The sequence below is a fragment of the Symphalangus syndactylus genome, chromosome 3 (assembly GCF_028878055.3).
Source record: "Symphalangus syndactylus isolate Jambi chromosome 3, NHGRI_mSymSyn1-v2.1_pri, whole genome shotgun sequence".
NCBI classification, from domain to species: domain Eukaryota; kingdom Metazoa; phylum Chordata; class Mammalia; order Primates; family Hylobatidae; genus Symphalangus; species Symphalangus syndactylus.
Window position 1 is genome coordinate 112,863,154 of NC_072425.2, and position 19,025 is coordinate 112,882,178.

The window sequence follows — 19,025 nt, forward strand, 5'->3', positions numbered from 1 at the left end:
TTTAAAAAGTAACTTCTAGAGATACTATAGACAATAAAGATTCAAGCTCTATAAAACATAAGTTATTTGTAAACAAACCAGAGGAAATTATAAAATACATTATTTATTTCTGGTTACATTTTCCTTCTTTCTCCCATATTTAGTTATTGAGCTGTTCATAAACATGGAAGACTACATTTCCAATTATATAAAAATATCAGGTTATTTTTTCCACAGCTCTTTCCCTCATTTTTAGCCATAATTGAGGTACTATGCAAAATAACATTGTGAAATTCCCTTCTGAAAGAAGGGTTCAGTTGCTTTTTCTGCTTATAAGACCATTTTTGGTAACAGAGTATCTCCTGACTCAGAAACAACTCACACTAGTTTCGCCTTTAGCCACAATCATTGCCAACTTGTGCTTTCACAGATAGCCAATTAAAACTTGCATAAAGATTTCCACTGAGACTCTCAACAAAAAGAAAAAGTCAAAAAGCCAAGTGCAGCCACAAATGAAGGCTAGTGAATGCTCCGGCCTGGGGAAAACCGTAGAAAAAGCCCATGCAGCTGTAATCAGGTGAAACATAGCCACACAGCGAAGTGAGTCACCTACAGGCAGACGGCCACTTCCGGGAGGAGACATTTGTTCCTTTCACTGACAATCTTAGAAACTCAAAGGACTGGTGCCACAGCTATTCCATGAATGCTACAACAACATGGCTTGACTTGCACTTGATGGACTTTTTCCTCTGTTTCAGGGAGCATTTCACAAGGCTGTGGTCACTTCACCAGAGAGTTCTTCACTGAAAAGAACTCTCAATTTTGTGTTCTTTCTGGGGATCTGCCCATGAAAATGTCTTCACGGTGAGCTTCCTGACATCTCAAGGTCATGGTTGGCTGGAGTGATGGGATTTTATCATATTGCAGTAAATCTACCTATGTGGCTTGACTTGGCATATAGCGCAACATGCAAAAAAAATGCGTTAGATGGGATAGGGGAGCTCTTTGTGTTTTCCAGGATGGAAAGGCAAAGGAAAATTAGCTGGTGTTGGCTGGACCAGGAGCACCTCTGAGCAAACATGGGGACTCGCTCAAAGATCAAATGACCCTGTTCTCAGCCAAGGAAAGGACTTGGAAGGAGATTAAGTGGCAGCCCAGAATGAAGGGGCAGGTGGAGACTGACCTGTGATCCAGACTCCCTGTCTGGGGGCTGTCAGAGCCCCCTGGGCTTATGCCTTGGGATGGGACTGTCTGGGCGAGGGAGTGCCCAGGCTCAGGTGCTTGGGGCTCCCTCCTGTAAAAACACAATATATAATACAAAGTCTAAGCCAAAAAATTTTTTTACATCATGTACAACAATGAGGAAGATGCAAAAGTTTTGACTGGAAAAACAGTGCAATATATGAGGACATTTTATTTTGTTAATTAGCAGAGCATGCATTTATGGTGCACGTTTTAATTCATGTCCCAATTTTTCATCATCTTTTGGAATAATGAGGTACTAAAGGGAATTTTGAGTAATGGACTTGAAATACCTCTTATTTGAAAAAAATAAAAGATATATTTGTCTGTGGTAATTCTGCTCCTCTTGTAGTCACACAAATGGTATTATACTATCAGAAGCAAATGGGATTACTTAAATATGGAAAGTATTAAAAGTTTGCAAACATAATTCTTGATATGCTACCTATCAGGAATCCTTGTAAGAAAGTATATACGCGTGTGTGTGTGTGTGTGTGTGTGTGTATATATATATATATATATATATATATATATATATATATATATGTATATATAGAGAGACAGTTCCTGTACAAGAAGGTATGTGAGAATCCTGGTCAGCTTTACAGACTTGGATACATTTAATTAACATGAGTCATGTAACCAAAATCAGAAAAGTCTGAAAAATCTGAGGAAGTCCCTAATACTTCTCCCTCACAAAGATGATCCTATTACAATGTCATATTAAATATTATAATTTAATTATCTCCTAGGCAAGATTTCTCAAAGGCCATCTGTAGTATTACAATTTTAATCACACAATGTGAGTGGAAATTATACATAACATTTAAAAAAATAAGTAACTGCTCTAGAAAACATTGTATGAATATTGTTAAACACTAAATGTGCTTTCGGTCCTAAGCTTATAGCTTTAACATAATACTGATTTTTTTTGTAACTTAGGAGTTTTTGAAGTCTTGTTATAGGAAATGCTGTTAGAACACTAAACAGTACACAAGAGAGTTCTAAAGAACATTTTGCAATTTTATCTGTACACCTGTGAGTAACTAAGTTAAGGAGCTCTTACTAGGTGACCTCATGCAAAACAAACCAAACAACATTCCAAGAAGAGTTTATCAACAATGAGCCCTACAGCATCCAAGTGCTTTGGGAATGTATAAGATAAACTCTAACACATTAGTTATTTATGATGGAATTCTATGATGGCATTCTGGACCATGCAATGGTATCACTTGAAATTGTCTATTGTGTCTATAAAGTATCCATGTTGACAAGCCACTTACAAGACAATACCATTCAGGTGCAAGGTCCAAATTTCAGGGCAATGTTATTATTCCTGGACTGAAAAAGGCAGGGTATATGACGGAAAAGCTAACGTAAGTTTTTGACAAGCAGTTAAAAAATACCTGCTATTCAGACTTTCCAAGTATTAAGGCATGAAGAAGCAATAGAGATCCTGGAAATAATAACTATCACTAGAGTGAGAAATAAGTAAAAAATTTTAGGAAGGATAAAACAGAATAGGTAAAAAAAATCAGGTGGCAAGTTCAGTCCAAAAGGATACTAAGGATGTGTTTTATTCCATGAAGGGAGATACAGCTTTGAGGAGGTTTTGTTTTGCTTGTACTTTCTTAAGTGGAGAAACAAACAAAACAAGTACATTATTTACTTCATTATAAATGACTTTAAATGTGACTTCTAAACCCACACCCCTTAAAAAAAAGTAAATGCATGGCTATCATTTAAAATGGATAATGTTGCATTTAGTGACAATGATTCAGTTAAAGAGCAAGTTTAGGAAAATGCCCTTTTAAATGTTCTCAGATAGAAAATTTAAAAGGGAAACTTATTCCATTAGTCTGAGAGAATGCTTAGATTGCAGCCATGAAGACCTCATAGTGGTGGTTTCAGATCATGAGCAATATCATGCTCTAGTACAATGGGCATTTTTCCCCAATGCTTACAAGGCTGTATGAGTACTGGGGAGAGGAAGGGTGACCCTTTGAAATGGTTGAATCCCAGATGATGAGAAGAAAGGAATGTTATCAAATTCCCTTCATACAGAACCAAGACCCCACAATGGCAGGTGACTGGAGGAAAAAGCCTGCAGCAAGGGTGAGACCCCCACTATCAATGAATATTGGTATGGGCACAGTTGCGGAGATGCCTATGTAAAAGAGAAAAGCCATGGTTAATTTTTAAAGGGCAAAAAATAATTTAAAAGACAAAACCAAGACCGGAGACATGGTTTACAGTTCTTTGACTATCTGCTTAATTTACTTTTGACACTATTTGCACAGGACCTTGGAGTGCCTTTTTCCGTTAGAGGTTCAGACTTACTCAGTTGAATTAGACCGAGGTCTAAATCTTTTGCCTCTGATTTTCTTTTTGTTGCCTCCCAGGTTACCTGAAAAAGATGGTTTAGAGCTAGATTTCCATGTAAATAAGTGATTGCCCTATGCCTAATTACGAGGCATTTCAAGTGGGTGTAATTGATAAGCAGCACCACTGTGGAACACCGAGTTTGTCACACTGTGCAGCTTTCTCAAATTAAATTTCACAAAGTGTCTAGTGTCCTGGTGCTGCCGAATCCCATCATTTCCCATCCAGATAAAAACTAGGCTCTCATTCTACAGATTCTCCTCTCTGTTGGGAGAAGAGCTAAAGAGCTTCCAAGAAATAAAAGTCTTTACAACCAGGGGCCACAGAATATAGAATTTGACTGTGTGGACAGACAGATTCAGAATGCCAGCCTCTACCTTGCCAAGAGTTACTTCGAGGTCGCCCATTTTCACAGATGTCTGAAATATGTTTTGTGTCTGGAATCCTTTCACTCCAAGAATGAGAGAGCCCATTTGACCTGAAATTGAAAATATTGATAAATTGTTCAAAAATGTAACCAAATAAATATTTGAGATCAGTAAACAAAACTTCTAAGCATTACTGTGCATTAAATAAAATAAATCAAGAAAGAAAAAATCTGAAATGAAAGAATGAAGAGAACATGAAAGTCTTCATGAAGAAGGCAGAATTACACAACATCCAATTTAAGAAAAGTCAAATACAATGGAACCCCATTACAATAGTATATAAATGAAAAGTGTCAAGACACAATGCAAGCCAATTTACATTCCCCAGAACGCAGCAACCACAGAGCAAATTCACTACGTATTTCAGCATCACCCCAGCAGCAGAGTTATAATGGGGTCCCACCATAAATGTTTCTTAATTGTAAAGCAATGGTTTCCACTCAAATATTATGAGAACATGGACTTCCAAGAGATTACATAAAGATTTGCTCAAGTGAACCTAGTTAACGTTTATCAAAGCATTATTTAGATTTTCTTAAGTAATAAAATTATTTTCTAAGAATTGGCATTTTTCTCCACAAATATGGTCCAAAAAGTGTAGTACACGTTGGCTAATTGTTCAATAACTGAACTGAATCAGATGTTTATCATGACAGTGCCTCTCACAAAGCCCATGTACCATTGAGCCCACCTATTTGTGTCCTACCATCTTTAAATGAATTATCTACAAGAAGCAAAATTTACACACCTACCTTGTACCACACAAGAATTTTAACAAGCTACATATACTTCAGAGAAGTCTTAAGAACTTTTAACTGCTTGAGAATCATAACCCACTGAGATTTTTCTAAAATCTGGGAATTATTCAAATGGATATTTTAAACTCTTTTATAGGTACTTTAGAAAATAGCACTATACTTAAAAATCTTTTCCACATATTATTCTAGTTAATGGTTAATAATTTCTATTTCAAAAGAAGCCTTCTACTGATGAGTGAAAATAAATGGAACTCAGCACAACTATCCCATATGAATTCCCTAGGTTGGAATTTTTCAACATCATTTGCTACTCACAGAATGACTCATATTTTGTACAAAAGAACAACAGAAATTCTGCTGGAAACCATTAATTTCTCCACTAATTTACCATGTTATTTAATTTAAAATTTAATATTCTATCAAGAAAATATTTGTATCAGAGAATTCAAGTAGAACCCTAGTCTTCTTCTCTTAGCCAACAAGCCCTCCATAAATTAAAAGGATACATTTTTTAAAACATTATTCTGTAGAACCATACTCCTTTGGCGACAACCAGTGTTTCTACTTTTGCTTGAAGCTACGTTACCTAAGTGAACATTATCCTTCATGCTTAAGAAAGTTCCACATAAAGTAGAGTTCCCAGGTCTCACTCATTCCTTCTATTCTCCTTCCTGATTAACGTTTACAAAGACTGAGAGACATGGCAGAATATTTACAGATGATCCACTCTATACAGAACTCCGGAACAGGTCATGTTTCCTCTCAGTAAACTAGCAACTTCCCCTTCACTCTGCAAAGTAGCTAATGTGCCCAAAGGCATGAGCAGGGCTACCAAACCTTTTTTTCTGTCCACTATACTCTTATTGGCAACTTTAAATAAATAAATTCTTCCACAAGAATATTTTTCCTTCCTTCAATGTGAATATAGGTCTCATTTCCTAAAACATGCCAACTATTTATTTCTTCTTTTTATTTATTTTATTAAGCAGTTACAAAGCATGCAGAATTTTAAATGGTGTCATACACCTTAAGATGCTAGAATAAGAATATAGCATCAGTGTCTAAGACATAGAAATAATATATTAATCCCACCTGTACTATTATAAAACTCAGGCAAAATTAAGCACACTTAATTTGTCAACTAAATTCTAATTTATAAAGTCTAGAAATAATCACCCCCCAAAAATGGCAAAATCATAATACTCAAATATATCATTCACAGAGAAGCAATCTTTGTTTCATAGCAAGCTTAGCTTTGATATATATAAGATTAAAAAATATTCAATGCAGCACTTATATTACCAATTTATTTAACAATTGCTTTTATTGAAGCATGACAGTAACCTTTTTCTTTGACTACCAAACATGACATAAAGCTCACCATTTAAATATTATTGAATACCATGTATAGTTTCTTAAGCCATATAAAGCAAGACTGAAAAACCCTGAGGTTTCTATATAGATTCAGAGTTATTGTTTGGTTTGCTTTGTTTCAATTTTGTGGCCTGATTTGTATAATGAGTGGTTCTGAGCATATGGCATTTTGAAGTAGAGTAATCAAAGAACAAAGGATACTATTTTTTAACATTCAAGAAAGAAGGAAGAAGTAATCAAACCTGCTGCAAAATAATGAAATGTTCTGACTAATGGAATAATGTGTGATGGAACAGGTAGAAATCTGAAAATGCGACAGAAAAGCAGACCTCTTCTTAGAACTAGATGCTGAGTTTGTGCTGACTCCGGGAGGAATGTCGCTATAAAAAGAGTCACCATCTCCAGGCTTTTTTACATAATCTCCCTGGGGTAACTGTCTAAGGCATAATAAACATTTCAGAGTCAGAAAACAAGACACACACATGAACACAGACATATACAAATATTATTTCAGGAAAAAAGAGAGGTAGGGATAATGATCTACATGAATCAAATCTATCACAACACATAAAATTATCAATAAATGAGACAAGTTAAAGTCATTCTAACTGTAGAGGCCAGAAATGCAATTACAAAAGTCTTTTATCGTTTGGATGAATAAAGCCTTGCTTTGGGGAAAAAATATGAAAATATAAGTGTTTTCATGGTAACTTCATTATACTTGAAAATGTTAAGTGCATTTTTGTCTTTTTTTAAAAAAAATTATGTCGCAGGTGTGTTAGGACAGATAGTCCCTACCCAGATTAAGCATAGCTTTTTTTTTCTTTGTGGTGAATAAACTATTTGTAATTTCTAAACATTACATAATGTAACCTGGATTTGGTCTTAAAAGAACTGATTGACTTTTAAACTATTCTAGAATTTAATCCAAATCACTATTAGAGTTTGATGTTCAATTTAGAGCTTCATTACTCATTTAACAGAAATACGAAGAAATGGAAAGATTCAAAGTTAAATCAAAAAGGTAATTTTATAACTGTTCAGTGGAATATGTGAAGGAAGATAATTTAGCAAAAGCAAGAAAAGGTTGAAAAAAAATAACTGAATTTTTGTTGAAACTATAGAAGCATATTTATAGGTAGTTGGTGGGTGACCTTAGTTCTCTCTCTCTACTGTAGTAGGAGTACCCAAGTGAAAATGTATTTAATCTGCACTGTTATTGACCCAAGTCATCTAATTTTCAATAAACTAAGATTGGAATAGATTTTTATTACTTCTCCTAAGGTAATCAGATAGAAACTTTTAGATAAGGCCCCCAGTTAACCCTCCTGCAATAGCTAATCTGGTCATTTGTCAGTGGTGTAGCCTCCAAATAGCCAACTGCACCTAAAACTTGATTCTTTTCTATTCAGTACTATTTTTGGAGGTGCCACAAACTAGTGCTGGACTGAGAATTTTTAACAAAGCTATGCTTAATTAAATCTCTAGCAAAAGCACAAATTTGCTAACTTTTCTTTTTCTTATTTGGTTTCTCCTTATTTACCATTATAATTTTGATTATTTGCTGATGCTGAATTTAATCCCCCCAAAATGCCATTTTCAGGTGTTTCCTTGCTTAAATTATTGCCATATTGTTGTAAATGTTTAAAATACTTGGTCATTCATTCTCTTGAATGATTGAATACTCTCATATTATTTTAATGCTATTTAGTTACACATGTCTGTGAATCTGAAAAAGATTTTTCAATTAGTATGAAGCATATATTTTAACTTGTGTGATTTAATCTACTCTCTTTTATGTTTACTAAAGAAAGTAGAATTTCTCATGAAATTAGTAATGTAGGATTAATTCCACCTATAACTTTTTGATATGATTCCTCCAAAATATTTTTAATTCTGTAAATGACTTCAGCTCATAATAGTTATCTTTTCCCCAGTATATAAAACATTAATTTTATAAGAAAATAATATGAAACTTCATATTTATACTGTTACATGACACCTGCTATATCTTCCCCTGTAAGAGATCTTTATTAGTATTTTCTATTTTACCTTGTATCAGTAAAATATTCCATTAATGCTTGAAAAAAATGCTGTCAATAAAATCAGAGTTCTCTTTTTTGCCTTGGGGAGAATACTTCCCTTTTGTATTATATTAATATTTGTAAAAGAATTCCATGAACACATTTCCAATAATAATATCTATGGTTAACAAATCCCATTTATCACTACTATCTTTACTGATAATCTTTATAAACTGATGAGATGTGCCTCACCAAATTCAAGTTAAAGACCAGGCTAGGTGTGGTGGCTCACGCCTGTAATCCCAGCACTATGGGAGGCCGAGGCAGGCAGATCACTTAAGGTCAGGAGTTGGAGACTAGCCTGGCCAATATGGTAAAACTCCATCTCTACGATAAATACAAAAATTAGCTGGGTGTGGTGGCACACACCTGTAATCCCAGCTACTCAGGTGGCTGAGGCACAAGAAGTGCTTGAACTTAGGGAGAGGTTGCAGTGAGCCGAGATCGCACCATTGCACTCCAGCCTGGTCAACAGAGCAAGACTCTGTCTCAAAAAATAAATAAAATAAATAAAAAATAAAGACAAGCTATTATGTAAGAGCACTGAACTACACTTGACCATTCCCAGTATTCTATCCCACAAATCGCCTTCTCTCTAACATTTAAATTTAAACATTAAGGCCTCACTTAGTTGACACTGAGGATGTAGACGGACTATGTTTCACAATGGATGGGGCCCAGTTTTGTTTTGTGTTTTTAACTGAACCAGTTTTATTATCCCTTCAATGTAACTTCTCTGAAGTCCATGGCCATTTTTTACACAGTGCCCAAACACCCTAAATGCTAAATATATCATAAACTGTGGGTTTTAGTCAGTTTCAGTTCAATGTACTTCTGGAGCACCACCTTGTTTTCATTACGTTGAGCAGATTAGATTCTTATCTATCACACTGCAAAGTCTCCAAAAGATAGAAATTCACTGGCTTTTCCTTAAAATTCCATGAGGAATGCACGTAACTTTCTTCACGCGGTAAACGTCAGTGATAGGTTATGAATTTCGTTAAAGATCTCTTAAGAATAATGTTTTTGGGAGGCTGAGGTGGGTGGATCACGAGGTCAGGAATTCGAGACCAGCCTGACCAACATGGTGAAACCCCATCTCCACTAAAAATACAAAAAAATTAGCCGAGCGTGGTGGCACGCACTTGTAATGCCAGCTACTCAGGAAGCTAAGTCAGGAGAATCGCTTGAACCTGGGAGGCGGAGGTTGCAGTGGGCCGAGATCGCGCCACTGCACTCCAGCTTGGGCGACAGAGCAAGACTCCATCTCAAAAAATAATAATAACAATACTACTACTAGTAATAATGTTTAACAACCTTCATTGTCTAGAAATTTGTCTTTTTTACATTTATTAATTACATATCATAACAAAGCTAATTCTTCTTGCTTTAATAGAGAATATCAAGCCCCCATGATAAATAAAATAACTTTTCATCATTTGTTGTTATAAATGACTAACTAAATTATCCTTTTAAAATTTTAAATCAAACTTGTTTTTCCAGTCCTTTTTCATCTTTACAGCTTTCTTCTTAAATATTGAGTGCTTTCTTATTTCATCAAATTTGGGAAACTAAAAGTGAACATCACCACAGTAGGTGGCCTGATTAGTACTAAATTTTATAATGGGAAAATTACCTCAAATTTCTCATATTACATGCAAATATTTTAGACATGTATGATTTTTAGTGAACAATAGCCAAAATATAATAAACAAGTAACTAGTTTTTTTCCCCCTCAAAACGTATCTCTCCCCACATTAATTACATGTTGTCTTTTTCTTCTCTGTACAACTTTGGCATTTCATTTTGTGTTTTGAATTGATGCATCCCATTAAATAACATTCTTTTGAAGGTATTTCCTATTCTCTAGGTAAGGATCAACCCCTGTAACTTAATGACTCTGGGGGAGCTAATCTATACAATTATTTCTCTCCAGGTCTACAATACTATGCTTTTTGCTTGCTTATTCTTATTCCACTTCAGAAGACAACTCTTAATGTGTTCATAATTATAAATCATCTAGTTGTTATGTTAGCATTCTAAATTTAAACATTAAGTAAGACTGTTTCTTTATCACCCCAAAACCTTTAGGCAAATGGTCCTGTTATGAGAGAAGTCTAATCTTTCCTAAAAGCATCAATTGAATTATATTTATCTTAATAATTCTTATGCATACTTAAAATGTTGGAGGAAAAACCATTTAACCAACTCTTAACTTTAGTGCTGAAGGAGGCATTTCTCCAATGCTTGGTTGGCATCTGGGTTATCTCTTATTAAATTGTCACTTTACTGTTTTAAGAAATACTGCATAATGTGTACCAAGTAACATTGACAGATGCAGGAATATCACCGAAATAATAATAATAATAATATAAAAACAAACTAATAAAGGTTTGGAAAAAAGATGAAAAGTTCACAAGTAGAAAATAAAGTGGCTAAAACAGGTGAGAGAGAAAAGAAATGGGGAAAGGGAGGGCATTCTGCTTAAAGTGAAACCATAGATGAAAAAGATATAATCTAATTATTTTTTATACTTCTCATCAATCATAATGGTGTGTGTTCACTTCAGACAAAGCAAGAGAATAAGATTTCAGCTAAATATGAATGTTTTATGTATCTAAGTTCAGTTGATGTTTCTTATTCTATTGCTATTTGCAAACTTACCCTAAAAACTAAAATCCACTTATAATTCTCATTACAAGTCATATAGCTTCTAAGTCCTAAAGCAATTGTGCTATAATATAAACAATAATATCAACTGAAAAAATTGGGGAAGTTTTCTTTCTTGAATATTTTAAATGAAAGGATAAATATAACCATCATTCTAATTACCTAATGTCTAAGGCTATGGCTCCTTTGTTCCACAGTTCTGCCCATCATAAGACACTGGCAGATTTAAAGTGATGCTGCACATATGTGGAGTTCTGCCTTCACTATGCCCCAGAACGGAGCTTCCAGTTTCTTTCTATTACGAGGTTTGTGAACAAAAAGAAAAAAAATGGGTCTGCTTCACATCTTTTTGTCAAACTTGCAAGAAAACATAGAATACAATCCTTCTCTATACTGAAAACCTTGAGGACTCATTCTCAGGAGAGAAAATTTATCTGGTTATCAAATTCAGTCACAGAATTACTTGCCTGTCCTCTCCAGGAACTGGAAAGTTATGCCCAGTTTGGTACTTCTGAGCCATTACAACAGTATTAAGAATCTGATAACAGGCTATTATACTTATTATGTCTTGCATTTAGTGTCAAAGCAAAAGTTTACATTCACCGACATTTCCATCACCTCAACCAGTATGTGTGAGCCTCAATCATGTCAATGAATGCTGCCTTCCTCTTTGAGAACAACTACATTCACCTCTTTCATTCAAAGATCAGAGAAATACAGTCTTCCAAGACCACATGCTAATAACTTCCCATCACCATAATGCTTTACAGATTACAAAGAACCTTACTTGATTTCAGAGTTGAGGTAAGTTTGATTTTCCAATACCACATACTAGCAGATTTCTGATTCCTTGTGGACTGGTCTCCCTACCATGGAACCTCAAAGAAAAACCTAATTTAAAATCAATAACAACTCAAAATCCTTAATTTTACTTCCTGGTATATTTTGGAATTGGGAAGATCTTTACCTGAATGTCCATAGATATTTTTATAAGATTGAACATTTTTTAATGCATGCTTTGGTCTGTTGGCCTTACCACTTTGTCTATAATCACTAACATATATTCTCAAAAAGGAAAATCATTTAGAAAACACTTATACATTCACAACTTCCTGATCTAAAGTCTATTCTTTGCCATTTCTCCACTTTGAGACCTACTGTACAAACCTAATATTCATTAGTTATGGGCAAGGACAAAAAAAAAGGTTGTGTTGACATATATCAAAATAAATATCCACTGAAGATGTGACAACTCTCAAAATATGATGGACTAGATTCCAAAAGAGCAGCCAGATCAATGAAATGATGACTCGGTAACACCAGGAGACATGAAATTATATCAGGCACATAAAGCAGATTCTTTATGTGAAAATGTTAACTATATCTCTCTACATATTGAGTTAGAACAAGAAATTTGTGCATACTTTTCAATATTAATCATTTTTCTAAAGTGTGGGCAATACCCTTATTCTGGATAGAATCCCTAATGAGAACACATCTTAGAGCACTGTGCTAGCTTTGCTTATGTTACCTATGAGACATTTCACTTTCATTTTCACATATTCAGCAATATTAAATTACATTATAGCCTTAGTTCCTGTGGAAATGAAGCTGAATCATTAACTTTTTAATCTTACTTGCCTAATTCTATTTTCCACTAAAGAAGCTCACCAAACTTAGATTTCTAATACGATCCATCAACCTCTACCCAACAGAAAGCCTAAACGGTGGCTCCTGCTCTACTCAAGCGCTTTTGGACACAAGAGTTTAAAACACGTCATGAAGAAATCTGGTTGTTCTTAAATTGTAATTTTATCCCAGTTTTACTTTTTCCATTAATGATGAGTTAGTCACTCTAGGGATAGGTCAATATCTTCTTTGTCTACACAAACTGACCAGGATTTCAAATGGTAACCCATGGACACCATATGATTTATACAGATTCTACAGATACTTACAGTTAAAGCCTTATGGGAATTTTAATTTATTTTAAAAAGAGTAAAGTTTAAATTTTTGATTTGTGAAAAAAATGAAAGTTGTGATGGAGCATGACAAACTACCACATTTATACACCTTATTCATAACCTGTCACAAGCATGCAACTCAACAATGGAAAAGGTTAAGTAAATAGGAATCTGCATAAATACCATGAGTATAGAACTAAATACCATTATCATGTGTAAGACCTGGTCTAGGTTATCAGTTTCCAGGATAATATTTTAATATTTTTTATCAATAGCTAACAGCACTAGTAACTTTTTAAGTGGGAAAAGTGAAGAGTGCATTCCAATATTATGTGCTAATTTAGATTCAGATAAAATAGGCAATTGTTATAGAATAACATGAACGTTTTGTATCTCTTTTTATGCTGTTGGTTAAACATAGATTTTTATGGTTATGCTATACAGGGTGTCTGACTTTCTCAAGAATATAGGCATTTTTATTATTCCAACTATGCAAATTCTTTCTTTAAATGTGCAGTTACCTAATCAATACAAAACAATTTCTTATGCAGAGATAAACAGGCTCATGAAATGCTAGAACATTCCCAACAGCAACACTGCCCAAATAAACTTTGTCACTTATGAATGGATATTATTAATATAAAAACAGTAATAAATAAATTCCCTCAGAAAGTATTAGGCAATAAGAGTGTTACAAACATGAAGAAAAGCTAATATTGATGTAAACAAATGGGACACCTTAACATAGAGGAAATTTGTTTTAGATGGAAAAAATCAATTTCTATATATATTACTATTAAAAAATAAGCAAGACTCTCCACTAATTGTAGTATCATTGGATAAAAGACCCATTAAAATTAAATGACAGATCTATTTTAAATTACTATATTTTACTGCACCATCATTAAAATTATCTCAAGATAATGAAAAATCAAGATTAGTGTATGATCATTATAGCATAAAAACAAAGTGAACTTAATTATAATTGCATGTATGAATTCCAACAATGCTAATATGAGTCAAACCTTTCAGTTTTATATTCACATTATTTGTATTACATACCTCTGTTCTCGGTAGTTTCTTTTCATGGACAAGAAGAGAAAGAGGGAGAAACACGAGAGTTAGTTACCTCTGGAAGGACATCAAGAGGGAGCTCTAAACATAAAAGCTCTAGCTTTCATTGAAAAGTCTTCACTAGAGGATTCTGAATTACAGAATTAAAATGGGAATGCACACACAAAAACGTCACCTCATCATCAGGAGAAGCAACAAAGAGTCACTGACAATATTGTCAAACAACTGTCCATTTTTAAAAACATAAATATACTGCAGTCATTAAAGAGTAACTGTTTTCTCAACATCAATCACTGCTCTAAAGTAAATCTTATTTCAAATACAGGTCTTCAAACATACATTAACTTAAATAATGAAATTAATGAATCAAGTTACTTATATAAATAACTATTTTTACAGAAATAAAATTATAATTCATTCCTAATGGAATATAAACCCCAAATTATAGTTATTCCTAAGAATTTCAAATAGGGGAATATAAATGAATACCAGGACATTTTATTTCATCAGGTATGATAAATAGGAGTGGGTCAATTCATGACTGTTAAGGATCTCCTAAGTGATTACTACTTACTCACTGAAGCTTCACATTGGAAATACTTGTTCAATGTTTAGTTTCTGTGTTTATCTAACCATAAGCTAAAATCGACTTAAATGAGTTTCCAACTAAGTGGATCTTATTAAAAAATTGCTCTACAGGGTGTGGTAGTCCAGTACCAGTGACTTTTCGAGAGTTCACTGCTAACTTTCTATCTTGACATAATTAAGTGTTAATATCTTGGAGACACGTTAGAAAGGTCATGCAACTGAGTAGTTTTGGGCTGCTTCCTCTAAGATCAAGGATAATGTTTTCATATGGATTTCATTGGTAACATCTTTATCTGCCAGTCCATTTCATCCACATTATACATATCACATTTGATAATGGACACATGATGGCAAAGGTACCAATTCGTTATTATTTTTCATTCTGGAAACTATCAAATGGGGGAAAAATAAGCCTGGTACTTTTCTATTCGAGATGTTTTACTTTTTATTCCTTCAATCTGATCTCCTGAGCCATACAGTTCCAAATGAGCATTCTACTTCTTTTTTTTATTTCCTGCTATTCTCCACCCCAAGGCTTGGAGAAGGGGTAGAAAGTTTAACTGGACAAACTAATGAGAAAATGAGTTCCTAGGTTCTAAATGTGGTTTTAAATTGCAAATAGAATAAGTAAAACATTATATTCATGAATTTAATTACTCTATTAAAATATCTACATTCCCACTATATTCCTAAGCATATTCTGAATAATTTTAGAAACATTAAAACTTTAGCTATTTGGACTAATTATTTATAAAGAAGATACTGTAGTATGCACAAGGTTTGTCTTTTTCCTCAAGCTAAAATCAACTTAAATGAGTTTCCAGCTAAGTGGATCTTATTAAAGTTGCAAAGTGCATATATTCAGGAATGAACAGATCTCAAAAGAATGCCATAAAATAAGAAGTCACATGCAGAAAAAAAGTGATTTTCATTCTAATCAATAAAGGCAAATAGACACATAATTTAATAAGTAATATGAGTGTTAAGGTTTCTAAAAGGTAGGTTTTTCCAAGATTGTAAAAATGAAATATCCACTTCCATCACTAGGTGGCAGAAAATCACACACTCCAGAATGAACAATTTTTTCTTTCCATTTTCACATAGCCAAATGAAACAACTGAGGTACTTCAACACAATAATGCTTGTGATGACAATTACTACTTAAATCGTGCATTAAGTTGGAGAAATGGGGTGATTCCAACAAACAGCTAATTTGCTTCTGGTGTGAGGAGAAATCAAATGACAAAAAGAAAAGCCTTCCTATCAGATACATGATTTTATAACTCCAAATGTTATGCTGAGGTGAAATATACCCAGTAACCTGCACACCAAAGAGGCCCATAGGTTTTAAGCATCTGCTATGAACTTAGTATTATCACCTAACATGGTCTTAAACCAACTGCGCCAAAGGTAACACCTTTATAAGTGTATATGGCAATTGCTTGTGAGGTCAAAATTATGAAAGAGTTTATTTAGCTGAAAAGGGAGAGCAATTAGTTTACTGCCAAGATAGGTTTTGTATGCTACAAGCGTTAATAATACAAGAATTTGTGGAATACTACATGGTACAGGGCTAGGTGCTCATTTAATCAGGGAAAAGCTTACTACTGTGCTGTCCTCTTCCTTCACTATGATATGCCATGTCAACCATGTTTTGCCAAACTATGCTATGCTCTCTGCGCTACTCATTAATACATAGTCTTCCACAAATGCCTGTATTATTAATGCTTGCAGCATACAAAGCTTATCCTGCCAGTAAACTAACTGCTCTCCCTTTTTAGCCAAAGAAACTCTTTCATGGTTTTGACCTCACAAGCAATTACCATGTACACTATAAAGGTGTTTCCTTTGGTGCAACTGGTTTAAGACCATGTTAAGTGATAATAATAATAGCAAACAATTACATAGTGCTTACTGTGGGCCAGGTACTACTTTGAGTGTTTGACATATATTAACTTATGGAACAAAGGCGAGTCCATTAAAAGGCATGGGGTAAAAGTCTAAAATTTTGATTCTAATTCCCAAAACTTTGAGTTACCTAAGTTTGATCTATGAAGAAAAATGTGCTATGAAATGAGGTAATGCCCAGAATGCCTAGCACAAGCTGCAGGCCTTCCAAATGGAGAAAAACCCCAGGCCTGTGGACTGGAACATCATCATCAAGGAACAGCAGAATATGATTTTAAGTTGAAATATTAAAGAAAATTTAAGGTTTACTATATTTAAGTTTTAACTTATTAAACAAATTAGTTATTTGAATACGAATAAATTTTTCATATCATAAGATTAAAGTACTTAAAAAGGAAATTGAATACTCTCTTTTCAGATTATATAAATCATAAAAAGAAAATTGAACACATTAAATAGATAAATAAGTTTACAACGTTTGAAGGCATTTACTGAGCAAAATGTTTAAGGCTATCAAATTCTCTTCAAAAGTTACAACTTACCAGTTTTTACAAATTTAGACTGGTTTCAATTCACTTCAAGGATTTTAAAATAATACTCAGTTCTTTTACAATAGAAGGAAGTTGTCTCGAAATCTAAAAAATGATGTTATTATCACTTCTCGCCATGCCAAGAGTAAGCATTGACTGGCTGCTGAGCCAAGCTGATTTTCATTGCAAGTATATTCAACCAATGATACAAAACTTTCTATATGTTTTCATGTAATCAAAATGTCTAGAAGTATATTTCAGTAGTAACAAGACTGAGACATTTCACTTACTTATAACCCCACGCAGTTATTCCTAATATGAGGGCCAGCACTAAAATGGTGCCAGCAATTATGCCTATTATGATATTGGTGCCAGCAACACCTGAGAGGAAAAAAAAGAAAGAAGGAAGATCAGTGGTATGAAATCCTCTCAGAAACTTTATTGTTCAGTTTTGTAATCATCACACTAACAACACTGTTTGTTTTAAAAAATGAGTATTTTTCAAAGGAAAGAAAAAATCAACCATAATTCAGCAATCCACATCAGTTGTCTTAAAAATAATGTTTGGTGTATGTCCTTTTTAATTCTTGTCCAAGTGCATTTTGCACAGTTGTATTTTCCAGAAAACATGATGTCATTTAGTTTAATGAGGGAAGAGTAATGAAACTTACGGAGGAACTTGTAGATCTGTGTTCCTTTTGATCCTTACCTCTTTCTCAGAAATTCTAGAAATGTTATTGTGCATATCACTCCATTTTGACAACTAATGCAAGGTCCTTATTGCTCTCAGTTTTGTGTGTGTGTTATATTTTGTCTCTCTCAAAATTAATACAACCTTCTTAAGGGAGAAAACATGTCCACAGACTTCTATGATTACTGCCCAGGTGATGTAGGTGATAAAAACACTGGGCTTGTAATTCCCCATCTGGGCAATGATGGCTGTGGCATTCTAGAGAAGGAAATCCCAGAGGAAAAAGAGTCGAGTGAGCTGGAGGATTGGAGCTAGTGTGGCAGGAGAGGCAGCACCACACTGGCAGAGAGAGAGGCAGGCAGAATCCAGGGTGGGGTTGAAGCTCAGAACACAGTGACGGCACTGTTGTGCCAGTATCCATTGTCAGGCAGGCTGAGATATAATCTTTAAGGGGATCATCACAGCAGAATGGCACCATGAGTTAAAGGCTTGGTCAATAAGCTCAAATGAGGGCTCAAAGGCAGAAAAGGCTGATCTGAATAAGGCCTGGCTCTGACACCAGAAGGCCTGTTTTGCTGATAATGATTTATGCCACATGGTTAACTGCAGAGCTTTCATCCAGAGCAGCTGAGATCCATCTTTGCCTGCTCCACTCCTGAGGCATTCTTTTACACATCAGAGGTCAGGAGTCATGGGCTACTTGAGAAGATTTCAATTCTCCATGATAGTAGTGGCAGTCTCTCTGTCTGGGAGCTCTCAGAATTCATGTCAGACAGCAGGGCTAGGTCATCTGAGCAGACTAGTGGACTCCAACCTCCCAGGTCCTCTGTGGGATGCACAGATGCAGATGCCAGAGGATTCCTTGGGTCACTAGGATTTTCTTACTCCAAGACCTAGCCTGTCTGCCCTCCCTTCCTTTTTTTCCAGGGACTTAACAGGGATCAATAAACTTAGATGTTAGTCTTGTTTATTTCTAAGTAATGGTATGGCTTTTGACACGTCATTTAAATCCATGTACCTAAATATTATTGTCTTTCAATTAATTACTGGAACAAGCACCACACTACCATTGCTAAGACTGGGGACTCTAAAATCTTAATCATCCTATGATTTTCTTTGTAAAAGTCATATTAGCTAAAACTGTTTACTCTTTCTAGATTATTAGAATGAACATATTCCTTTTTTCTCATCCTTTGAAAGTGAATGAACTTCAGGATTTGAGCATTATCTTGTATACTCAATAATGAAATGATGAAGTATTTTAAAGGGGGACATTTGCTCCAATGTTTGAGTTCTTTCAACTATCTGCATTTTATTTCTATACCCCAACTTGGGCCACCCTAGATTTTAGGA

The 19,025-nt window shown here is 34.4% G+C and overlaps 1 protein-coding gene across 25 annotated transcripts in view; it reads right to left on the reverse strand.

The window, feature by feature from the left end:
- Positions 1-19,025, reverse strand: part of ADAM22 (ADAM metallopeptidase domain 22) — a 266,920-nt gene that overhangs the window by 17,778 nt on the left and 230,117 nt on the right. For 5 of the 25 annotated variants that reach the window (XM_063636415.1, XM_055272808.2, XM_055272810.2 and 2 more), the window contains 5 exons: positions 17,272-17,362; positions 13,944-13,961; positions 6,493-6,600; positions 3,981-4,081; positions 3,562-3,628 (listed from right to left, as the gene is read on the reverse strand). In XM_063636415.1, coding sequence (XP_063492485.1) covers positions 3,562-3,628; positions 3,981-4,081; positions 6,493-6,600; positions 13,944-13,961; positions 17,272-17,362 — 385 coding nt within the window. Of the gene's footprint in view, positions 1-1,162; positions 1,274-2,767; positions 3,389-3,561; positions 3,629-3,980; positions 4,082-6,405; positions 6,601-13,943; positions 13,962-17,271; positions 17,363-19,025 lie in introns of those variants that run through there. The other 20 variants (XM_055272813.2, XM_055272811.2, XM_055272817.2 and 17 more) reach the window with 7 other exon arrangements.